Genomic DNA, 26,030 nt, shown 5'->3' on the forward strand with positions numbered 1-26,030 from the left:
TTTGGAGATAGTGACCACAATTCTGTGACTTTCACTTTAGTAATGGAGAGGGATAGGTGCGTGCAACAGGGCAAGGTTTACAATTGGGGGAAGGATAAATACGATGTTGTCAGACAAGAATTGAAGTGCATAAGTTGGGATCATAGGCTGTCAGGGAAGGACACAAGTGAAATGTGGAACTTGTTCAAGGAACAGGTACTACGTGTCCTTGATATGTATGTCCCTGTCAGGCAGGGAAGAGATGGTCGAGTGAAGGAACCATGGTTGACAAGAGAGGTTGAATGTCTCGTTAAGAGGAAAAAGGAGACTGAGGAAACAAGGTTCAGACAGGGCACTGGAGGGATGCAAGATAGCCAGGAGGGAACTGAAGAAAGGGATTAGGAGAGCTACGAGAGGGCATGAACAATCTTTGGCGGGTAGGATCAAGGAAAACCCCAAGGCCTTTTACACGTATGTGAGAAATATGAGAATGACTAGAGCAAGGGTAGGTCCGATCAAGGACAGTAGCGAGAGATTGTGTATTGAGTCCGAAGAGATAGGAGAGGTCTTGAACGAGTACTTTTCTTCCGTATTTACAAATGAGAGGGGCCATATTGTTGGAGAGGACAGTGTGAAACAGACTGGTAAGCTCGAGGAAATACTTGTTAGGAAGGAAGATGTGTTGGACATTTTGAAAAACTTGAGGATAGACAAGTCCCCCGGGCCTGATGGGATATATCCAAGGATTCTATGGGAAGCAAGAGATGAAATTGCAGAGCTGTCAACAGGGGTGGTACCAGGGGATTGGAGAGTGGCAAATGTCGTGCCCCTGTTCAAAAAAGGGACTAGGGATAACCCTGGGAACTACAGGCCAGTTAGTCTTACTTCGGTGGTAGGCAAAATAATGGAAAGGTTACTGAAGGATAGGAATTCTGAGCATCTGGAAAGACACTGCTTGATTAGGGATTGTCAGCATGGATTTGTGAGGGGTAGGTCTTGCCTTACAAGTCTTATTGAATTCTTTGAGGAGGTGACCAAGCATGTGGTTGAAGGTAAAGCAGTGGATGTAGTGTACATGGATTTTAGTAAGGCATTTGATAAGGTTCCCCATTGTAGGCTTATGCAGAAAGTAAGGAGGCATGGATAGTGGGAAATTTGGCCAATTGGATAACGAACTGGCTAACCGATAGAAGTCAGAGAGTGGTGGTAGATGGCAAATATTCAGCCTGGATCCCAGTTACCAGTGGTGTACCACAGGGATCAGTTCTGGGTCCTCTGCTGTTTGTGATTTTCATAAAAAATGAATGAAATGAAAATTGCTTATTGTCACAAGTAGGCTTCAAATGAAGTTACTGTGAAAAGCCCCTAGTCGCCACATTCCGGCACCTGTTCAGGGAGGCTGATACAGGAATCAAACCGTGCTGCTGGCCTGCCTTGGTCTGCTTTAAAAGCCAGCGATTTAGCCCAGTGTGCTAAATGACTTGGATGAGGGTGTTGAAGGGTGGGTCAGTAAATTTGCAGACGATATGAAGATTGGTGGAGTTGTGGATAGTGAGGAGGGCTGCTGTCGGCTGCAAAGAGACATAGATAGGATGCAGAGCTGGGCTAAGAAGTGGCAGATGGAGTTTAACCCTGAAAAGTGTGCAGTTGTCCATTTTGGAAGGACAAATATGAATGCGGAATACAGGGTTAACGGTAGAGTTCTTGGCAATGTGAAGGAGCAGAGAGATCTTGGGGTCTATGTTCATACATCTTTGAAAGTTGCCACTCAAGTGGATAGAGCTGTGAAGAAGGCCTATGGTGTGCTAGCGTTCATTAACAGAGGGATTGAATTTAAGAGCCGTGAGGTGATGATGCAGCTGTACAAAACTTTGGTACGCCCACATTTGGAGTACTGTGTACAGTTCTGGTCGCCTCATTTTAGGAAGGATGTGGAAGCTTTGGAAAAGGTGCAAAGGAGATTTACCAGGATGTTGCCTGGAATGGAGAGTAGGTCTTACGAGGAAAGGTTGAGGGTGCTAGGCCTTTTCTCATTAGAACGGAGAAGGTTGAGGGGCGACTTGATAGAGGTTTATAAGATGATCAGGGGAATAGATAGACAGTCAGAGACTTTTTCCCCAGGTGGAACAAACCATTACAAGGGGACATAAATTTAAGGTGAATGGTGGAAGATATAGGGGGGGGAGATGTCAGAGGTAGGTTCTTTACCCAGAGAGTAGTGCGGGCATGGAATTCACTGCCTGTGGAAGTAGTTGAGTCGGAAACATTAGGGACCTTCAAGCAGCTATTGGATAGGTAGATGGATTACGGTAGAATTATATAGTGTAGATTAATTTGTTCTAAATGGCAGCACGGTAGCATTGTGGATAGCACAATTGCTTCACAGCTCCAAGGTCCCAGGTTCGATTCCGGCTTGGGTCACTGTCTGTGCAGAGTCTGCACATCCTCCCCGTGTGTGCGTGGGTTTCCCAAGGGTGCTCCGGTTTCCTCCCACAGTCCAAAGATGTGCAGGTTAGGTGGATTGGCCATGATAAATTGCCCTTAGTGTTGGGTGGAGGTGTTGACCTTGGGTGGGGTGCTCTTTCCAAGAGCCGGTGCAGACTCAATGGGCCGAATGGCCTCCTTCTGCACTGTAAATTCTATGATAATCTATGATTAATCTAGGACAAAGGTTCGGCACAACATGGTGGGCCGAAGGGCCTGTTCTGTGCTGTATTTTTCTATATTCTATGTTGTAGTGCTGTCATCAGGACTGAAATGACAATGGTTACAGTGGGCTTCAAGAAATATTAAATGGCCCGAAGATGTTTACTTGGAGGGAAAGGGTCTCTCTCCTGACCCCAATACTTATCTGCTGAAGGCACAGCTCTTGGGTCAAAACCTTCAGTGAGAAATAGATTCCAATCTTCAGGCAGTTCTATCTCTTTGGAAATCGATTCCAATCTTCAGGCAGTTCTGTCTCTTTAAAGGTCTCTCATCACTTCTACCATTGCCTCTGCAGCAGAGAATGTTGAAATGCCTTCAGATTGGTTATTTTAGGAATTTGTTGGATTTTGTGATATCTGAATTACAAGGCTTAAGTATAGCAACATATGAACTGAACATTTGTGGTTGAACACAAGTTTCTGACACAGTGTATTAGAAATTACACGGAACACCTACAGATAGTTTGATTTTGGTAGTATTATGTTTTCCACTGATAACTACTAGTTGTCTTTGCTATTTCACCACATATTTATTGGTAAAGTGTGCTCATTACCTCTTTTCTTAATGCAATCCAGCATTACAAATCCTCACTTCATTGCCCCAGCTTAACTGTTAAATAGGCTACACAATCTTCCAGGACTGTTGTAAATTCAGTTTCTCAAGGTAATTGCCACTTATAAAGTTCCTTTAATACCACGCCAATAGGCACAGAGAAAATAGACAACCAGGGCAGAAATTAGAGGGATGACAGAGGGTTAAATGGGAGGATTTTGAGAAGATTTAGGAATATAGAACCATGAGAGTATTATGGCTGATCTGTATCCTATGTTCAATTACCCACCATGGCTCTATATCCCTCAATATCCTTGGCTGGCAATAATCTAGCAAGCTTATTTATTGAGCTGGCAGGTACTGCTTTTCTGAGCAAGAGTTCCACATTTCTACCACCCTTTGTACAATTAAATGCTTCCCAATTCTCTCCTGACATGTCTGACCCTATTTTAAAGATATAATCCCCTGATCCTACTCCACCACTAATTAAAAATGTTCCTACCAACATTATCACTTTGTTTCAAAATTCTAAAATCATCAAATCAAACTCTATATTCCACAGAAAACAAACTCATTTTATATTAAATCTCCTCACAATTTAACCTTTAGAGCCCTGGTAACATTTTGCTGAACATGTGCTGTATTCCCAAGGCCACGTATCCTTTCTGAAGTGCAGTGCCCAGAACTGTACATGGTACGCCTTTAATATAAAGGTTCATATTCCATTAGCCTTTTTGTTTTTCTTCATACCTGACCATTATATTTTATTGATGTGTATTTAGGCTTCGAAATCTTTCTGGTGATCTCCAGTTGTAGCTTTTCACCATTAAAAAAAGGTTAATCCTTTGCCAATGTGGATAGCCTCCCACTTATCTGCATTGAAATCAATCTGTCAGTTTTGTCCACTGAATCAATCAATATCTCGAGCACAATCCTGTCCACATTACTTACTATATCCCAACTGCGTCATCGGTTTACATGCATATATGACTCTCTATTGTGTTATCCAAGTCATTGAGTAGAGTGAATATTTGAATCCTTATTAGCTCTTTCTAATCAGCTCAAATTTCTCTAATTGCTTAGTCATTTTGTAGTGTACAGGAGTGTAATGGAGTATTCTCCATTTGCCTGGATGAGTGCAGCTCCAACAGCATTCAAGAAGCTCAACACTATCCAAGACAAAGCAGTCCTTCCACAAACATTCATTCTCTCCTCCACCAACGAACAGCGACAGCTGTGTGTACCATCTTCAAGAAGCACTGCAGGAACTCACCAAGGCTCCTTAAGCAGCACCTTCCAAACTCACAACTGCTATTTAGAAGGAAACAGGCAACAGACACTCTTGGAGGTTCCCTTACATGTCCCTCACCCAATATACATTGAAGTATATCACCGATCCTTCACTATCGCTGTATCAAAATCCTGGAACTCCCTCTCTAAATGTCCTGAGGGTGTTCTTACATCACAGGGTCTGCAGTGATTCAAGGAGGCAGCTCACCACTACTTTCTGACGGGCAATTTAGGGAGTGCCCTTCAGCCAGCGACACCCGCATTCTGTAAATTAATTCTTTAAAATTCCTTACCTTCTTCCTTTAAAATCCTGGAAGGCATCAGGTGCTGGGGATTTGTTAGTCCTTGGTGCCATTATTTGTACAAATAATTTTTTTTTCTAGCTTCTTCTATTTTAGTGAGTTATTAATTATTAGTTTCCCTGGAATGTCAACTATATTATTCACTCCTCTGAAGACTGGCACAGTGATTATTCCATAAGATTGTCATTTATTTGAATTTGCATGATTACCTGCATCAAGTTTAAAGGGCCATCAGTGTCCTTAACTACCATCGTTCTTCTAATACAATTGTACAAACCTTTGTTAACCTCCATATCCATTTTTTAAAAATGTTTCTTTTTGCACTTTATACATCTTTTTAATCTTCCTTGGCTGTTCTTTAGATCTCTCCTCGCCCTTTCGATTTTCACCATTCCTTGTACTTTTGGATGCTCTTTCCATTATTTTTATATCATCTCTCAACCATGGCTGTTTTATTTGGCAAGTAGAGCACTTGTCCCTTAGGGTTATATGCTGGTCCCGTCTCAAGTTAAACTATTTTTTGAACACCTCCCACTGCTGATCTGTAGTGTTACCAGATTGTAGTTTTAACCCCTTTGCTGTCATCAATTTCATTCCATTAATGTTGGTCTTACAAAAATCTAGAATCACGTAATGATGTTATTTCCAATCATAACATTGAATTCAATTATGATTAGTTCATAAACTAAACAGCTCCCCAAATGTGTATATATCTGTCTCATTATGAAATCTAGTATGACCTTGACCTGGCTCGCTGATTATAAAAGATGGAGAAACAAACGAGTTGAGAGTGGAGCCCAGAGTCGGAGATAATCAATTGAAGGTTTGATAACTAATGTATGGCAGGTTACCACAATATTATCCCTCTTCTATGTAAAATACTGAATTCTGTAAAAAATTTAATATTTTTTTTAAAAAGACATGCACAACAGGGAGATACATAAGCAGTTGCATCATACTCTACAAATACAAATATACAGGACTTCAGGCAATATGTACAGTGCATAATTTTTACCATATACAAATACTTCCATATGAAACATTAATCTTTTTAAACTAGCTAATATTGCATTGCAGACATCCTGCAAAATAATTTGGCTCTTAAGGGCACACTTTCCAATATATTCTGCCCTTTCTACTGAATGTCCTCCATTTCAGTGATGTTAAGTTATGAAGTCAGAGTAATAAACTAAACATTTACATCTATAAAATGTTCTGTCTTACAAAAAAATATGAGAGCTTGGCTTTGGAGAACATCTGGTTTCCTCTCTTTCCTTCCCCCACCCCCACCATAAATATAAGAAGCTTGTCAATAGAACTTATATACCGTAGCTCTGATTCAAACGAAGAGAGTACACCCGCAGACATGGCATTTTAGATTTCAGAATGCCACATGTTTTGACACTGTGCAGTCAGTAGTTTGCAAATTCCTATACTTTATCACAAATACGTGATTAATTGTACAAAAACATAACAAATTTTAAATGCAAATCCTAAAGTACACACACAAGCATAATGCTCGACATGAGCATTCAGTGTATGCCATGCATATACAGATGTGCTACAACACAGATGTGCACATGAATCTGAAGGGAGCACTTAAAAATCAGAAGCATTATTTAACATCGTTAAGGAGTGAAGGTCTTTTCAGGAGCCACTTTCAAGTTTTCATACATATTTATGCCATGGTATATCCATAGCTGCCACAGTGCAATGCCACAAGAATCCGATCCTTCAGGTTCTCTTTGCTGGGGTATTCTGGCAACTTCAACATGTTGATGCTAAAACACATTTTAAGTAATATTAGGACAAGCCACATTACATTAATCTATAAGCAAAACTGATTTATACCTATTAACCTACTCAAACATATTATGGAAGCAAGCATGTGAATTTATGGAACATACAGTTGAAATAACCGGCATCCTTATGTGCTCTTGAGTTACAGAGTTCTCATCTCACTAGACCACAAAGCCAATTATATCACCCACTTCTCTGGTAACTTACTCCACATAGATAGATTTCCAGCTGACCTCCCACCTTTACCATTCACACTATCCTTCGCTGCACCATCAATAAACACTATCCTATGCATTATGACCAGTGTTGTTTCAAAGTTTAGCATAACTGCTCTATTTGCTTTTTAATTATTTCACAACATGTATGAACACTGAAAACAACATGTTTTCTATAATTCCCAGATTAATTTCTAATACTCATCTTGCATACTTTTGTCCAAACTGACATACTTTGCCAATAATTAAATTAATTTGCCTGTTCAACTACATTTGAATATTATGCAAAACTTTGATTGAGTTCTTGGTTTCTTCCAACAAGTAATTTATGTAGAATGTGTGTGTCCTCTAGACTTTGAACAAAGCAGTTTGCTCAACTTGGTCAATTCCCCTTTAGGATGCACAATTTTTGAATACATTGCCAACGATTTGTGACTATAATCCAATCACTGGACAAAGAAATATTTCGAGATGTTGAGTTGAACAAAGAACAAAGAAATGTACAGCACAGGAACAGGCCCTTCGGCCCTCCAAGCACGTGCCGACCATGCTGCCCGACTAAACTACAATCTTCTACACTTCCTGGGTCCATATCCCTCTATTCCCATCCTATTCATGTATTTGTCAAGATGCCCCTTAAATGTCACTATCGTCCCTGCTTCCACCACCTCCTCCTCCCCACTACCCTCTGCGTAAAAAACTTGCCTTGTACATCTACTCTAAACCTTGCCCCTCTCACCTTAAACCTATGCCCCCTAGTAATTGACCCCTCTACCCCGGGGAAAAGCCTCTGACTATCCACTCTGTCTATGCCCCTCATAATTTTGTAGACCTCTATCAGACCCTCACCCTCCTTCGTTCCAGTGAGAACAAACCGAGTTTATTCAACTGCTCCTCATAGCTAATGCCCTCCATACCAGGCAACATTCTGGTAAATCTCTTCTGCACCCTCTCTAAAGCCTCCACACCCTTCTGCAAGTGTGGCGACCAGGATTGAACACTATACTCCAAGTGTGGCCTAACTAAGGTTCTATACAGCTGCAACATGACTTGCCAATTCTTACACTCAATGCCCCGGCCAATGAAGGCAAGCATGCCGTACGCCTTCTTGACTACCTTCTCCACCTGTGTTGCCCCTTTCAGTGACTTGTGGACCTGTACTCATAGATCTCTTTGACTTTCAATACTCTTGAGGGTTCTACCATTCACTGTATATTCCCTACCTGCATTAGACCTTCCAAAATGCATTACCTCACATTTGTCCGGATTAAACTCCATCTGCCATCTCTCCGCCCAAGTCTCCAAACAATCTAAATCCTGCTGTATCCTCTGACAGTCCTCATCGCTATCCGCAATTCCACCAACCTTTGTTGCTGCAGGAAAACACTGCTTAGATGTCACAAGTACTTTGGCTATAATGTTTTTTGATGTCTCTAGGTTGCAAAAGGCACGGGTGGAACTTTCCAGTCCTGCCAAAGTCCGTGGAGTTTTGTTTTTGCATTCATGGGTAGTTGGACGTGGTTGCACATTTTAAACCTTTTGTTAATAATTTCTGCATCTTTACCTGATTAAGTTTTAACAATAAAACTGACTCTTTACTTGTTAACTTAAGGAATATAATTGGCTTATTTCTTACACTGAGCTACACATAGACTGGAATTTTCTGGCTGCTGGGATTCACTTTTTCCACTGGCAGCGCACCGCCATCCACAGGTTTCCCGGCAGTATGAGGTGGCTTCAATGGGAAATCCCATTGAAAAGTGGCAGGAAGAGAGACTCCCGCACCACCAAGAAATTTGCAGCTGGGGGACCGGAGAATCCAGTCCATAGTTAAGTATTGAATTGGCAATAAATCCTTTTTAAATTGTTTAGTTGTAATTGACTTCTGGTGACAGTGATGTGCTGAGCGACGCACATCAGGTGTCTCTCCACCTAACCAGAACCAAATAGGCACTTTTAGGCAAATTGTGTTCGAAAATTTGAAGGCAAATTAATCTCAACGGAGAAAAAACCACCACAGAAACAAAATGCCAGCAAACGGGGGCTCGAGGGATCGAAGAGGTGGCGGAAAGGGCCACGAGCAGTAGGCGGACAAGCTGGCGAACCCACGAGGCTAGGGGGCCCAGCCACCCAGGAGAGCAGAACAGCCACCTGAGCATCGATCTGGAGAGGACGATCCACAACCTGGAGAGGGCCTCGACGGACCAGAGCGACAGGATCGTCACTCTGGAAGCAGAAGTTAAAAGGTTGGTGGCGGTCAAGGTAGCTTAAAGGGGTAAGTCGAGGACCAGGAGAACAGGTCCCCATGACAGAATATCCAGATTGTGGGCCTGCCAGAAGGCATCGAGGGTAAAGACCCGATGGACAATGTCGCCCAAATGCTGGGCAATCTGGTCGGGAGAGACAGCATCCCCAAACCCCCAGAAGTGGACAGGGCACACAGGTCGCTCACGCCAAAATCCCAGGCAGGGGAGCAGCCGAGAGCGATCATCGGGAAGCTACACCGATATCAAAACCGGAACAGGGTCCTGCTGTGGGCAAGACAGACTAGAGCGAGCACATGGGAAAGGCATAAAATCCAGATTTACCAAGACATTGGGACAGATCTGGCAAAATGCAGGGCTGGGCTTAACCGGGCAAAGTCAGCCCTATACAAAAACAGGGTGCGATTTGGTATGCTATTCCCAGCCAGGCTCTGGGTCACATACCAGAACAAAGAGCACTAATTCAATGCCCCTGCAGAGGCAAACAAATTTGTGCAGACCAACGGCCTGGACAAGTGACAGGCGAGGTAGCGATGAAGGTTGATCAGAGGAGGATCGCTAAAGAAATAGAGACTCATTGGACAGTTATCATGTTTGGGTGGGACTGTACTGCTTTGTTCTGATCAAAAAGACCGGGTCACAGGAGAGAACGAGGATAGAGAAATGCAGCTGAGGGTACAGGCAGGGAAAGCGGACAGTCAGCTAGGGGCTAGACCAGCCCTGGGTGGGGAGCTACCATACTAGCAGGAATTGCTAGCACGGGAAGACAGGCAGCAAGGGGGGCCGCAGCGCACCTCTTGGAGCGCCTGGCCAGAGGGGGGATAGGGAGGGGGAAGGAACAGGACCCCATCCTTCTAATTCCTGCCCTGTGCCAACTCAGGAACCCTCCATCCATTCTCCCCAGGACAAACCGATGGTTCTCCCGGATCGGGGACCAAACAGAAGCCTCTACCTCACCCCTGTGGCGCCTCCACTGCCCCCATATTTTCAAAGTCGCCGCCATCACCGGACTCGTGGTGTACCTGGTCGGCGGGAGCGGCAGCGGTGCTGTCACCAGTGCTCCCAGACTCGTGTCCACACAGGACGCCATCTCCAGCCTCTTCCACGCCGTCCCCTCCCCCTCCATTACCCACCTGCATATCATCGCCACACTGGCAGCCCAGTAATACCCACACAGATTAGGTAACGCTAACCCTCCTCTGTCCCTACTCTGCTCCAGAAACACCCTTCTCACCCTCAGGGTCTTTTTCGCCCACACGAATCCCATGATGCTCCTACTGACCCGCTTAAAAAAGGCCTTAGGGATCAGGATGGGGAGGCACTGGAATATAAAAAAGGAACCTCGGGAGCACCGTCATCTTCACCAACTGTACCCTACCCGCCAAGGAGCGTGGCAGCATATCCCACCTTTTAAACTCCTCCTCCATCTGCTCCACGAGCCTCGTCAAGTTGAGCTTGTGTAGGGCCCCTCAGCTCTGGCCACCTGGATCCCCAGATACCGAAAACTCCTTTCCGCCCTCTTCAGTGGAAGCTCGTCTATCCCCCTTCCCTGGTCCCCTGGGTGTAGCACGAAGAACTCACTCTTCCACACGTTGAGCTTATACCCGGAAAAGTCCCCAAACTCCCTGAGGATCCACATCACCTCCGGCATCCCCCCCCCCCCCCCCCCCCCCCCCCCCCCCCCCACTGGGTCCGCCACATACAGTAACAGGTCATCGGCATACAACGATACCCGGTGTTCCTCCCCCCACCCCGGACCAGCTCCCTCAAGTTCCTGGACTCCCTTAGAGCCATAGCCAAAGGCTCAATTGCCAATGCAAATAGCAAGGGGGATAGGGGGCACCCCTGCCTCGTCCCCCGGTACAGCCAAAAGTATTCTGACCTCCTCCGATTCGTGGCCACACTCGCCACCGGGGCTTCGTAAAGTAGCCTAACCCAACTAATGAACCCCTTCCCGAACCCAAACATCCTCAACACTTCCCAGAGATACCCCCATTCCAACCTATCAAAGGCCTTCTCCGCGTCCATCGCCGCCACTATCTCCGCCTCCCCCTCCACTGCAGGCATCATGATTACGTTAAGGAGCCTCCGCACATTGGTATTCAGCTGCCTTCCCTTAACAAAACCCGTCTGGCCCTCGTGAATCACCCCCGGGACACAGTCCTCAATTCTGGTAGCCAACACCTTCGCTAACAGCTTCGCGTTCACGTTGAGGAGAGAGATTGGCCTATACGACCCACACTGTAATGGGTCCTTGTCCCGCTTCAAGATCAGCGCCCTGGACATCGTCGGGGGTAGGGCACCCCCCTACCTCGCCTCATTGAAAGTCCTCACTAATAGAGGGCCCAGCAGGTCCATGTACTTCCGGTAAAATTCCACCAGGAACCCATCTGGCCCCGGTGCCTTCCCCACCTGCATACTCCCCAGCCCCTTAGTCAGTTCCTCCAGCCCTACCGGTGCCCCAAGCCCAGCCACCTGCTCCTCCTCCACCCTCCGGAACCTCAGTCGATCCAAAAATCGACGCATCTCCCCCATCTCCGTCGGGGGCTCAGACCTATACAGCGCCTCATAAAAGTCTCTAAATATTCCATTTATTCCCACCGCACAACGCACCATGTTCCCCCCTTTACCCCTAACTCCCCCAATCTCCCTCGCTGCCTACCGCTTCCGAAGCTGGTGTGCCAACATCTGGCTAGACTTCTCCCCGTACTCATGCACCGCCCCTTGCACTTTCCTCCACTGCACCTCTGCCTTCTTGGTGGTCAACAGGTCGAACTCGGCCTGGAGGCTTCGTCGCTCCTTGAGTAGTCCCTCCTCGGGGACCTCTGCATACCTCCTATCCACCCTTAAAACCTCCCCCACCAATCTCTCCCCTCTCCTTCTTCTCCTTGTGGGCCCTAGTCACCGCCTTCAACACCTCCCAGACCACTCCCACCTGCACCTCCCCATTATCGTTAGTCTCTAGATAGCTTTCAATACACCCCCGGATCCACCCGCTCACCTCCTCACCCGCCAGCAAGCCCACACCCAGGCGCCACAGCGGGCGCTGGTCCGTCTCCTCCCCTAGCTCCACCCAATGCGGGGCATGGTCTGAGATGGCTATGGCCGAATACTCCGTGCCCTCCACCCTCTGAATTTGTGCCCTGCTTATAACGAAGAAGTCTATCCGGGAGTAGGCTTTATGGACGTGGGAAAAAAAGAAAATTCCCTGGCCCCCGGCCTGACAAACCTATGTCCACTCCTCCCATCTGGTCCATAAACCCCCTCAGCACCTTGGCCGCTGCCGGCCTCTTACCCGTCCTGGACCTGGAGCGGTCCAATGCTGGGTCCAGTCCACCCACCCCCCCCCCCTCCATTATCAAGCTCCCTGCCTCCAGGTCCGGAATCCGGCCCAACATGCGCCGCATAAATCCGGCATCGTCCCAATTCAGGGCATATACATTTACTAATGCCACCCGCACCCCCTGCAGCTTACCACTCACCATCACATACACCATCACGATGTTCAGTGCCTCAAACGACACCCGCTTCCCCACCAAAATCGCCACCGCTCGATTCTTTGCGTCCAACCCAGAGTGGGAAACCTGCCCTACCCACCCCTTCTCAGCCAAACCTGATCTGCCACCCTCAAATGCGTCTCCTGGAGCATAACCACATCTGCCTTCAGTCCCTTCAGGTGCGCGAACACACGGGCCCTCTTGACCGGCCCGTTCAGGCCCCCCCCCGGCCGATTAGCCATCCTCTTTTCTAGGCCAACCACGTGCCCGCGCCTCCCGCACTCTCCATTCCCCCCCTGCGGCAGACCCCCGTCCCGACTCTCTCTCCGAGCTCCAGCTCACCTTTGGCCAATGCAGCAGCAACCCAGTTCCGCCCCCCCCCCGCCCCCCCTCCCCCCAGCTAGGTCCTCCCCTAGCTGCGTTGCGCCCCCATAGCACTCCCGTAAGTCAGCTGACTCCTGCTAACCCCGGCCACTCCATCGACCCCCCAGTGTGGTAGTCCCCCCCATCCCCTCCTGTCCATCAGCGGGCGCTCCTCTACAACACCGCCCTTCCCCCCCGGCCCTCCCCCCTTCCTTCCCTAGCGCGGGAAAAGGCCCGCGCTTTCCATCAGACCAGCCCCGCCCTCCCTGGCATCTCCCTTTTGCGGCCTAATCCCAGATCCCCCACCTCGGGCCTCCCATCTCCCCTCCCCTCAACGGGGCCCCGTCCTTCCAACCACCGACGCCCACACTCTCACAAAACACCCCCTTCGAACAAATTCACCCTGCCCCACCCAGCACCCAAGAAAACAATACAGAACAGAACATCCCCCAAAGCACAGTAACCACAGTAGCCCCCTGCGACCTCCCCTCACAACCAACCCTCAATCCGTGTCCAACTTTTCGGCCTGAATAAAGGTCCACGCCTCCTCCGGTGTCTCAAAGTAATGGTGCCGGTCCTTAAACGTGACCCACAGTCGTGCCGGCTGCAGCATCCCGAATTTCACCCCCTTCCGATGCAGAACTGCCTTAGCCCGATTGTACCCGGCCCTCTTCTTGGCCACCTCCGCGCTCCAGTCCTGGTATATATGGACCTCTGCATTCTCCCACATGTTGCTCCGCTCCTTTTTTGCCCATCTTAGGACACACTCCCTGTCCACCAAGCAGTGGAACCGCACCAATACTGCCCGCAGCGGCTAGTTAGACTTGGGCCTCCTCGCCAGGACTCGGTAGGCCCCATCCAGCTCCAGGGGCCTCGGGAAGGCACCCGCGCCCATCAACGTGTTCAGCATCGTGACCACATATGCTCCAGCATCCGACCCCTCCACTCCCTCCGGGAGACCCAGAATCTGCAGATTCTTCCTCCTCGACCGATTCTCCATATCCTCGAACTTCTCCTGCCATTTCTTACGCAGAGCCTCGTGCGCCTCCACCTTCACCGCCAGGCCCAATATCTTGTCCTCATTCTCCCGGATCGCCGCCCCTTGGGCATTCTGGGTCTCGACCAGCTTATCGATCGAAGCCTTCATCGGCTCCAGCAGCTCTGCTTTCAATTCCGTGAAGCAGCGCTTGAGAAACTCCTGCTGCTCTTGCGCCCACGCTGCCTGGTCTCTACCCGCCGCCATCTTGGTTTTCTCCCTCGCACTTTTCACTGCACCAGAATTACTTTTTTCACCGCTCCATTCCTGGTCCAATCCATACAGTGACGGGGAAATCGTACTATCACCTTCCCACGCTGGGAACCGTCGAACAAATGTCGCTGGGGCCCATCAAAAGAGCCCAAAAGTCCGTTTCTGGCGGGCGCTGCCGAACGTGCGACTTAGCTCAGCATAGCCGCAACCGGAAGCCCACAGAGAGCCCACTTAACAAGAACCCGAACGAATATGTTCTTCCTGGAGGTGGAGGACAGATGTGAATGGTGCCAAGGAGGCCCGATCAACCACGCCCACATGTTCTGGTCTTGCCTCAGACTTGCTGGGTACTGGACAGCTTCTTCGCGCCACAGTCCAAAGTGGTGGGGCCATGCCCGAAAGTGGCGGTCTTCAGGATATCAAATCAGCCAGATCTCTTCATGGGGAGGAGGGCAGGTGCCCTTGCCTTTGCCTCCCTGATGGGCCAACATAGAATTCTGCTCGGCTGGCGGTCGGCAGCACCACCTAAAGCTGCAGACTGGCTGTCTGACCTATCGGATTTTCTCCAAATGGAGAAAATCAAATTCGTCATCCGAGGGTCAGAAAATGGTTTCCCCAAAACATGGGAGACATTCACCCGACTGTTCCGGGACCTGTTTGTAACCAATAAACAAGTAGCCAAGAGCCAGGGGAAAGTAGCCAGGATGTGATAGAAGATAGGGAAGGGAGGGATGACCAGGGAGGGGAGCAAGAGGGAGTAGCCAAACCAGCAGGAGTGAAAGGGGAATAGCAGAGAAGAAGGGGATGGAAACAGGGAGGATAAGGGAAGGAGAACAACAGGGGGCAGCCAGAAGGGAGGAAAGAGAAGGAAACACAAACTGGGAGAGTGCAGGAAACGACAATGACCACAACAAGCACAGCAAGGCGAAAGAGAAAGAAAGGGACTTGTGCGAAAGAGAAAGAAAGGGACTTCCGGCATCGCCGCACGTGTCGGCAGCTCCCGCGACAACGGACTTTCGGGCTCTCCAGAGGAGCCCCAACGGAGCTTTTTTGAATTAATCCCGAGTGGGAAGTGCAGTAAGGTCCCCCCTTACGATGTATGGCCGAGATCAGCGGTGGAACGACGAGAAAAGAGGCCCTGGAGCAGAGACCAAAACGAGGGGAAAAAAAGCAAGATGGCGGAGGGCGGAGAGCGAGCAGCGTGGGGGCCAGACCAGCAGGAGTTCCTCAAGCGATGTGTGGAGGAGCTGCAAAAGGAGGTGCTTGCACCAATGCTGTTGGCGATCGAGGGGCTGAAGGAGACCCAGAAGACCCAGGCGGTGGAGCTTCGCGAGGTGAATGATAAAGTGAATACCAACGAGGACGAGATCCTGGGCCTGGCGGTAAAAATGGAGGCGCACGAGGCAGTGCATAGGAGGTGGGCCGAGAGAATGGAGGTCCTGGAGAACAGGTCGAGGAGGAAGAACCTCCGGATTCTGGGTCTTCCCGAAGGAGTGGAGGGAGCCGATGCCGGTGCGTACGTGAGTACGATGCTCCATTCGCTGATGGGGGCCGAGTCTACCAGGACTGGAGCGCGGAGGTGGCAAGGAGGAGAGTTGGCTTCAACCGGGCCAAAGCGGTGCTGCATTAAAAAAAAAGTCAGGTTCTGCATGCTGCAGCCTGCGCGACTGTGGGTCACTTATCAGGACCGACCAAGGTGCTTAGGGGGTTTATGGACCAGATGGGGGGAGGAGATCCGTGGAGATTTGCCAGGCCTTTGGCCTGAGTATTTTCTTTTTTCTCCCAAGTCCATAAGGCCTACTCCCGGATAGATTTTTGTGTTCTGGACAGGGCATTGATCCCGAAAGTGGAGGGAACGGAGTATTCGGCCATAGCCATTTCAGACCATGCACCGCATTGGGTGGATCAAGATCTGGGGGAGGAGAGTGACCAACACCCGTTGTGGAGGTTGGATGTGGGACTGCTGGCAGGCGAGGAAGTGTGCGGGAGGGTGCGGGGGTGTATCGAAAGGTATCTGGAGGCCAACAAAATACTCAGGCCAAAGGCCTGGCAAATCTCCACGGATCTCCTCCCCCCATCTGGTCCCCCCCTCCCTTGCTTCATTGAACATGGCTAACAGGTCTACGTTCTTCCTATAAAACTCCACCGGGAACCCATCCGGCCCCGGGGCCTTCCCTGCCTGCATGTTCCCCAGTCCTTTGACCAGCTCCTCCACCCCAATTGGCGCCTCCAAACCAGCCACCTCCTGCTCCTCCACCCTTGGGAACCTCAATTGGTCCAAGAATCGCTGCATCTCCTCTTTTCCCCCTGGGGGCTGGGACCTATACAGCTCCTCGTAAAAGGCCTTAAAAGCCTCATTCACTTTCCCCGCACTGCGCACCGTAGTTCCCCTGCCATCTTTGATTCCGCCTATTTCCCTCGCTGTCATCCTCTTACGGAGCTGATGTGCCAGCATCCGACTCGCCTTCTCCCCATATTCATATATCGCCCCCTGTGCCTTCCTCCACTGTGCCTCTGCCTTCCCTGTGGTCAACAGGTCGAACTCCGTCTGGAGACTTCATCTCTCCCTGAGTAGTCCCTCATCTGGAGCCTCTGCATAGCTCCTGTCCACCCTTAGAATCTCCCCCACTAACCTCTCCCTTTCCCTGCCCCCTCTCTTCACCCTATGAGCCCTGATGGAGATTAACTCTCACCTGACCACCGCCTTCAGCGCCTCCCATACTACTCCCACCCCCACCTGTATGGAGGAGGATTTTAAAAGGTGGGACATGATGCCACTCTCGCTGGCGGGTAGGGTACAGTCGGTTAAAATGGTGGTCCTCCCGAGGTTTCTTTTTGTATTCCAACGCCTCCCAATTGTGATTACTAAGGCCTCCTTTAAGAGGGTACGCAGGAGCATCATGGGATTTGTGTGGGCGAGCAAGACCCCGAGGGTAAGGAGGGGGTTCATGGAGCTTAGCAGAGATAGAGGAGGGCTGGTGCTGCCGAATTTTGGTGGTTACTATTGGGCAGCCAACGTGGCAATGATTCGTAAGTGGGTGATGGAGGAAGAGGGGGGCGGCGTGGAAGAGGTTGGAGGTGGCGTCCTGCAAAGAAACGAGCCTGGGGGCGCTGGTGACGGCACTGCTGCCGCTCTCGCCGACAAGGTACATCACGAGCCCGGTGGTGGCGGCAACGCTAAAGATCTGGGGGCAGTGGAGACGACACAGGGGTGCGACGGGAGCCTCGGTGTGGTCCCCGATCAGAGACAACCATCGGTTTGTCCCAGGAAGGATGGACGGGGGGTTCCAGAGCTGGCATCGGGCAGGGATTAGAAGAATGGATGACCTGTTCATTGACGGGACGTTTGCGAGCTTAGGGGCGCTGGAGGAGAAATTGGGCTACCCCCGGGAAACGCTTTCAGGTACAGGCAAGTGAGAGCGTTTGCGAGGCGGCAGGTGAGGGAATTTCCGCTACTCCCGGCACAGGGGATTCAAGATAGGGTGATTTTGGGCATGTGGGTCAGGGAGGACAAGGTGTCGGCGATATACCAGGAGATGAAAGAAGAGGGGGAGGCTTTGGTAGAGGAGCTGAAGGGTAACTGGGAGGAGGAGTTGGGGGAGTAGATTGAGGAGGGACTATGGGCTGATGCCCTAAGCAGGGTTAATTCCTCTTCCTGGTGTGCCAGGCTTAGCCTGATACAATTCAAGGTGGTTCATAGAGCGCATATGACGGGGGTGAGGCTGAATAGGTTCTTTGGGGTGGAGGACAGATGTGGGGGCTGCTCAGGAAGTCCGGCGAACCATGTCCATATGTGTTGGTCATGCCCGGCACTAGAGGGGTTCTGGAGGGGAGTTGCGGGAACAGTATCTAAGGTGGTGAAAGTCCGGGTCAAGCCAAGCTGGGGGCTAGCACTATTTAGAGTAGTGGATGAGCCGGGAGTGCAGGAGACAAAAGAGGCCGGCATTCTGGCCTTTGCGTCCCTAGTAGCCCGGCGAAGGATCTTGCTAATGTGGAAGGAGGCGAAGCCCCCAGCCTGGAGGCCTGGATAAATGACATGGCTGGGTTTATCAAGCTGGAAAGGATAAAGTTTGCCGTGAGAGGGTCTGCGCAGGGCTTCTACAGGCGGTGGCAACCGTTCCTAGACCATCTCGCAGAGCGTTAGATGAAGGTCGGACAGCAGCAGCAGCAACCCGGGAGGGTGGGGGGGGGGGGGGGGGGTGGCATCGTTCGTTTGGGGGGGGGGGGGTTTTGGGGGGCATCTGAGCGAGAAAACACATGAATGATCTGGAAACTGACATGTACAGGAGAAATCCAATGTACAAAGTTCTGTATCGTATTGACTTGCCATGTTCATGTCTTGCCACGTGAGTTCTCTTTCTTTTATTTGTTACGGGGGGGGGGGGATTTGTTTGTAAGGTGGAAAATATTGTTGAAAAATTCTTAATAAAAACATATTTTTAAAAAAAGAGAAAGAAAGAGCAGGAAGAAGGAACGAGAAATGGCCGAAGTTGAGGCAAATGGACAAAATCCCCCCCCAAAAAATACCAAGAGATGCAAGTGACATCAGGGGCACTACCCAGGTGCCCCTTCCATCTGGTTTTGTATTTTAAAAAAAGAGAGGAAGGGGGAGAAAGTCCCCCTTTTCTGCCATGTGTTATGAAATTTCTTTTTACTTCCTGTGCTTTTTTCGGTGGGTACATTTGTAAGTATATCATGCATAAAACCCAATAAAAACATTTTTTCAAAAATGGTCACAAGTACTCAGAGGCCCCGATCGTAGAGCGTCTGGCAGAGAGGAAAAAGCTACAATTGGACTTTAACCTGCTATCCACCAGGAAAACAGTGCACCAACTCCGCCAGACATAGGGGACCTGCTATGAGCACGGAGAAGAGGCTGGCTGCCTACTGGCTCACCAGCTGAGAAAGCAGGCAGCCACGAGGGAGAAAGCGCATGTAAAGAATAGCAGAGGCAGACTGATAACTCAACAAAAAGAGGTCAACCGAGGTCGACACCTTCTACCGAGGGCTTTGCACCTTCGAGTTCCCCAGATGAGGGCATGGGGATGAAACAGTTCCTCGATGGACTGGAGATGCCAGTCGTGGGGCCGATAGGCGGGGGGGGGGGGGCGAAACTGGAAGCACCAATAGGTCTGGGAGAGATCATGGAGAGCATCAGCTCCATGCAAGCGGGGAAGACGGGCTCCCAGCAGACTTCTACAAAAACTTTGCATCAGCCCTGGCCCCACACCTAAGGGATATGTTCGCAGACTCACTAGCGAGGTGAACCCTACCTCCTACGTTAACACAGGTCACGATATCGCTAATACCCAAAAAAGACAAAGACCCAACAGATTGGGGATCATACAGACCCATTTCGCTGCTCAATGTAATCGCGAAGATACTTGCGAACGTTTTGGCCAAGAGACTGGAGAACTGCGTACCAGAGATGGTCACAGAGGACCAGACAGGCTTTGTCAAAGGTAGGCAGCTAACCGCGAACATCAGGCGGCTGCTGAATGTAATAATGACCCCATCCTGGGAGAGAACACCAGGCGTGATCGTCTCCCTGGACGTAGAAACGGCCTTCGACAGAGTCGAGTGGAAGTTCCTCTTTCAAGGTACTGGAACAGTTTGAGCTAGGAGCGGGGTTCACCTCGTGGGTGAAACTTTTGTACAACGCCCCCAAGGCAAGTGTTCGAACCAACGCCACCAGCTCTGAATACTTGCAGCTGTACAGAGGCACAAGGGAGGCACTGTCCCCACTCCTATTCACCCTGGCAGTTGAACTCTTGGCGATCGCTCAGGGAGATGCAAAAAGCTGGAAGGGCACCTAAAGAGGAGGCAGAGAGCATAGAATTTCACACTCTACGGATGACCTGCTCCTCTACATCTTGGACCCACAGAATGGGGTGAAAGCAATCATGCAGCTTCTGGAAGAGTTTGGAGCCTTCTCGGGCAAGAGCGAGGCATTCCCGGCAAACCCAGAGGGGGGAGGGACAAGGCTGGAAGGACTGCCATTCAAATTAGCCCAAAACTAATCTGGGGATCCAGATAGCACATGACTGGACACGGATCCACAAGTGGAATCTGACCAGTCTGGCGGAGGAAGTTAAAAAGGACCTACAGAGATGGGATGCACTCCCTGAGAGGAGAAAGCAGGCGATCAAAATGAACATACTGCTACGGTTCCTCGTTCTGTTCAGATCCATACCGATCTTCATCCCCAAGGCTTTTTTCATAATAATATGGACAAAATGATGATGGTGTGTGTGTGTGTGTGTGTGTGGGGGGGGGCCAAGAGGCAGCATTTTGGTCTAACCAAAATGGCCCCCATCTGGGGAAACCACAATTCCCACCAGCCATGTTCGACACCACCTTTAAAAAATAGTACAAAGTCTTACAACACCAGGTTAAAGTCCAACAGGTTTGTTTCGATGTCACTAGCTTTCGGAGCGCTGCTCCTTCCTCAGGTGAATGAAGAGGCTGACCTCTTCATTCACTTGAGGAAGGAGCAGCGCTCCGAAAGCTAGTGACATCGAAACAAACCTGTTGGGACTTTAACCTGGTGTTGTAAGACTTCGTACTGTGCTCACCCCAGTCCAACGCCGGCATCTCCACATCATGGCTACCTTTAAAAAATAGAGACAGGATGGGGCACGCTAGCAGTCAGGGACTTTTACATAGGGGAGAGACTAGCGACTTTGGGCGAATTAACGGAAGACCTGGAACTACCGACAGGACAGAAATCAGACACCTCCAAATCAAACACTTTCACTGCAAGGAGGCGGCAAGATACCCCAGGGCCCCGAGAGACACACTACTAGAGGAACTAATAAACATGGGCAGTAGGGAGGAGGGGGAACTGTGGGAACATCTATGGACGGTTACCAGATAGGGGAGGACTACCCCTTGGACGAAGCCGGATGAAAATGGGAGGACGAACTGGGGACAGAAGTGGGTTGGGGACTCTGGAGCGAAGCACTGAATACAGCCTACTCCACCTCCTGTTGCGCAAGGCTCAGCCTCATGCAGTTTAAAGTGGTTTGTTCTGGGTTTGCCCCAGACTTGTCGGGTTCTGGACAGCTATCTTCGAAGCGATGTCCAAGGTTGTGGGGCTGAGGTTGGAGCCAAGCCAGAGAGTAGCAGTCTTCAGGGTATCAGAATACATATGGGAAAGAGGGCCGACGCCCTTGCTTCCTCAATCACACACCGGAGAATCCTACTCGGCTGGCGATCAGCAGCACCACCCACAGCTGCAGACAGACCTAGCGGAAGGTCTCCACCTGGAGAAGATTAAGTACACATCCCGAGGGTCAGGCCTGAGCTTCCACAAAGCGTGGGGCTATTCGTTATCCGGTTCCAAGGCCTGCTTGAGGCCAACAGTGACTAGGAAATAGGGGGAGACGGAGGAGAGCAGACATGAACGCATACAACGAGGAACAAAGGGGGGAGATGAGGAGGGAACCCGAGGGAGTCACAGAAAGAAACATGGGGAAAACGGGAGGAGGGGAAGGGACAGGAAGTGTTCCCCCCTCCCTGCAAGGTCAACAACAAAAGCCACAGAAAAATATTTTGATGCAATGTTTTGATTGGAGAGAGTAGGTGGCAAGCAGGATTTTGCAGATTTATTTTGAAGAGTAAAATGTTATTACAGTTGAATATTTTAAAAGAAATGTCATTCCTCTGCCACAGTCCCTCTCATGAAAGCAAATGGCAACTATGTACAAAGTTCGAAAGCTGTCTGCTGTTCCCGGAAACATCTCAATGGTCATGACTCCACCGTAAACTATTAAGAACTAATTATAATGCATGATTAGTGCCCCAAAATACTGCACGTGAACTAAAATAATCCTCAGGACTGAGAATATTTCATGCATGCAACTGTACAAAAAATCGTAAATGTCAATAAAAATGTTTTAAAAGAAGAATATTTCATGCCTTATTTGTTAATCAGATTTGCTGTTGATATTCAAATAGCCTGCAAAAATCATAAATATGAATAGTTTCTGCACATTTCATTCTAGTATCCTTTGGCGGGATTCTCCGGTTACCCAGCTGTGTTTTTCCCGGCGGTGCGCCGTTAACTGATTGCAGGATTGTCTACTCCCACCGCTTGTCAATGGGATTTCCGATTGAAGCCATTCCACGCTGCCAGGAAACCCATGGGCAGGGGTGTGCTGCCGGCAGGAAGAGAGAATCCCAACGGGCGGAGAATTCCAGCTCTTATATTTGAAGTAAATTGTTTCTTACTATTTCAACCATGCAACAATCCACCAGAGTAATAAATGCTTGCTTTTGAAAGTACATATCCCATGTGTTAAAAAGATGGTATGTTATATGCAAATACAGCTGAATATTTCATTTAAAAAAAATTTTTTTTTTTTTTTTTTTAAAAAGAGACCTGACTGATAGGTTGAGATTTTATTGGAGAGTTTTTCACAACAGAACTGCAAAATTCCACAGAATTTTGAAATATTTCATTACTTCGTGATTATAAATCGGCCACATATGCATTCATTCTGTTGTCAGCATTTATCTTCCTGTCACAGTATTCAAAAGCCTGAAATCTCATGAATGGCAACATATTTTATGAAATAATATAAGGCATTTGCATAAGTTGCTGAACAGATTAAAGAAAGCCTTTACTTCGCCTTAAATTATACAGATTATAAGCTCACTATATTTTGTCTTGCATATGAACTGTACATACCAAGTACTGGATGTTGGTAAGAGGTTTGAAGTATATGGTACTGCAGCTACTGTGAATTTCTGCAAACCACTGCCACCCATGAGATATGCAAAACCACCATGAGGGACTCTGGAGCTAGAGAACACAAAAATAGAAATTAAGCAACATTTTCAAATTAACATTACCATAAGTGTTGCAAGTGATTATACATCATAAATGATTATACAAGTGTACTTCAAACTAAAATAAAATGGTCACTTTAGTTTGGATCATCAACTCTCATTACCCTTGTCACTGATGAATAGGGATACAAGTTGCACCCTTTCAACTTTCAGACACAGGCTCACAAGTCAGTAGCAAGTGGTAGTAGAACCATCTTCCACTCCAATAAAAATGTTCAGGACAAAGTCCAAGCAAACCCAATTCTGAATTTATACAACAATCCTTGTGTTTCAGACATCACCTTATCCAGTGAAAGGTTCACAAGGCTTTTAGTACTGTTGCTACGAATAATTCATCTTCAACTGGACTTTTTTCCCCTCACTAGTAAATTGGGAAATATTACAAAAGGAGATTTGGCCCCTGATTTTTAAATCACTCCACATTGGCCACCATGCTTTTAGCTATCTAGGCCCAGAGCACTAGATTGCCTTCCCTAAACCTCTCCACTTCCCTCCTTTAAGATGCTCCTTAAATCCTCTTTGTCCAAGCTTATGGTCATCTGTCCCTTCTCCTTAAATGGCTCAGTGGCAAATTCTGTTTATTAAACAAAAGTGCTCAGATGTGTTTTATGCTGTTAAAGGTGCTAAATAAATGCAAATGTTTATTGTATCTAATCCAATAGTAGTGGTATAAGTGAGCTTCCACCATTCTCCCATTTCACTTGCTACAGTGCACGGTGTGAAAAAGAAACATAGAAGTTAACAGCACAGAAGGAAGCCATTCACCCAATCATGTTCATGCCAGCTCTTCGCTAGAGTAATCCAAAATCAATCTCAGTGTCTTAATTTCTACATGTCCATAAGTCTCTGCTTCAAATGTTTATCCACATTTCCTTAAAAGATGCAATGATCTCTGCCTCTCAATTCCTTTATCATAATTTTAGATTGAACAAAACCAGATGTCTATGGTTCAAGAAACAGCTTCACGAACTGCAACCAAAATTCATTTCAAATTAAGAACCATCACATAAGTCCGCATAGATACATAGAAGATAGGAGCAGGAGACGACCTTTTGGCCCTTCAAGCCTGCTCCGCCATTCGTCACGATCATGGCTGATCTTGCAACTCAAGAGCCTAATCCTGCTTTCTCCCCACAGCCTTTGATCCCATTCTCCCCAAGTACTATAGCTAGCCACCTATTGAATATATTCAATGTTTTAGCATCAACTACTTCCATGGTAATGAATTCCACAAGCTCACCACTCTTTGGGTGAAGAAATGTCTCCTCAACTCTGTTCGAAATGGTTTACCCTGAATCCTCAGACTGTGATCCCTGGTTCTGGATACACCCATCATTGGGAACATCTTCCCTGCATCTACCCTGTCTGTCCACATAGCAGAAATTTAATAAATGGACCTGAAACAACTCTTACATGGAGAAATATCAATACCAGGCAGCAATAATATGCACCAATAATGCTAATTAAATCAGATCTGAAAATCTTCAATAAAAATGTATTATGGCTTCAGTTCAAGTATTTTAATCACAATGTCTTACCTGCCAGTTACAAACTGCAATAACAAAACACATTCTTCTTGGGTTAGTGCTTCCACAACCTCCCAGAACCACTTGAAAAATATAAAGATTAACAGCAATGACAAATTGTGTGTGTGTAGAACTTGAGGCAAATCTGGTCATTCTGTACATGGGCAATTTCTCTTACAGATACTACATTTATTTGCAGATTCAATTTCTCAAACAACCATTGTGCAATTTGAACTTTTCTCTGTATTACTCGTCCAGTAACATAACCACGAAACATCCATAATAAAAAAAGCAAAATACCACGGATGCTGAAATATGAACAAAAAACACTAAATAGACCAGGAATTTTGCTTTTTATTAAATCATACCTGCTTCCCACCCTATCATAGACCTTTTGTTCTTATCTTTCCCTGCATCTGAAAAACAGCCTCCATGCTTGTTTAAAATTGGTTACATCGGTAACATTTCCCAGATCTGACAGACGGTTACAGGCCTTAAACATTAATTCTGTTCATCTGCATAGATGCTGCCTGGTCTGCTGATTATTTCCAGCATTTTCTGTTGACGCGACTCACCACTTGACATCGTACCCATGTGGTGTACAAAGGAGGTTTTCAAATAAATTTATTTATAAGAGTAAACTATACAAAGTATCCGAGGGATCACAAGAACTGCTGATGTACAATAGTCAATTTGCTGAAGAAGATGAGGTTATGCATTTTCACTTAACAGAGGGATCATCTAAATATTGGAATCTACTATTTACATTTTGAACGCAGATTGTAAACAGCCTTGCTAAACAGTAACTGTACTTCATAAGTACTTCATTGGCTGTAAAGTGCTTCGAGATGCCTGGTGATCGTAAAATAGCTAACTAAATTCAAGTCTTTTAATTATTTTCAAAAACCATATTGTACTCCAGAATGTTGAGCGTAAATGTTATACTTGAAAAAATCCAACTGAGGCTGCAATAATGTAATATAATTAATTGATTGTGCCTCTAGGGGTTTAAACTTTAATAACAAATATTCAATTACTTTACTGGAATCAACCATACTTAATCTCTTGATGGTATTACAGATATTAAACAGTCTGTTACATTTCTATATCCAATTGGATCTTTGATTCTGGCAAGTACTACACTTTATTTATTATTGCACCACTGAGATACAATGCAATTACACAACCAAGAAACATCAGTTGAAGTCGTGAGCCATCAGCACAGTTCAAGCATGTTATCTAAGATTTGAAAGTGCTGTATTTTTTTTTTTAATTATGTACTTTTTTCCTTCTGATTTGTGAACTGAACTGTTGCATTGGGGAGATTCCTTGTTTATTATAAAAGACTTTGTTGCATTGTGTGGATTGTTTGTACAAGTTTATTTCCCATGGCATTTCTATAGCATTGTCAGACCCAAGTATAACCACAGAATG

General features: G+C 47.7%; 1 protein-coding gene and 1 long non-coding RNA gene across 4 annotated transcripts in view; one reads left to right on the forward strand and one right to left on the reverse strand.

The window, feature by feature from the left end:
- Positions 1-5,715: 5,715 nt before the first annotated feature.
- Positions 5,716-26,030, reverse strand: part of hace1 (HECT domain and ankyrin repeat containing E3 ubiquitin protein ligase 1) — a 119,562-nt gene continuing 99,247 nt past the window's right edge. For all 3 annotated transcript variants that reach the window (XM_072499858.1, XM_072499856.1, XM_072499857.1), the window contains exons 22-24: positions 24,609-24,679; positions 22,910-23,023; positions 5,716-6,610 (exon numbers count right to left, since the gene is read on the reverse strand). In XM_072499858.1, coding sequence (XP_072355959.1) covers positions 6,508-6,610; positions 22,910-23,023; positions 24,609-24,679 — 288 coding nt within the window. In that variant the 3' untranslated portion in view covers positions 5,716-6,507. The remainder of the gene's footprint in view (positions 6,611-22,909; positions 23,024-24,608; positions 24,680-26,030) is intronic.
- LOC140410982 (uncharacterized) lies at positions 8,509-25,957 on the forward strand. The gene is made up of 3 exons (XR_011940774.1): positions 8,509-9,090; positions 22,224-22,527; positions 23,994-25,957. It is a non-coding gene; the product is annotated as an uncharacterized lncRNA (long non-coding RNA).

This window comes from Scyliorhinus torazame, chromosome 4, assembly GCF_047496885.1.
Source record: "Scyliorhinus torazame isolate Kashiwa2021f chromosome 4, sScyTor2.1, whole genome shotgun sequence".
In the NCBI taxonomy this organism is placed as follows: Eukaryota; Metazoa; Chordata; class Chondrichthyes; order Carcharhiniformes; family Scyliorhinidae; genus Scyliorhinus; species Scyliorhinus torazame.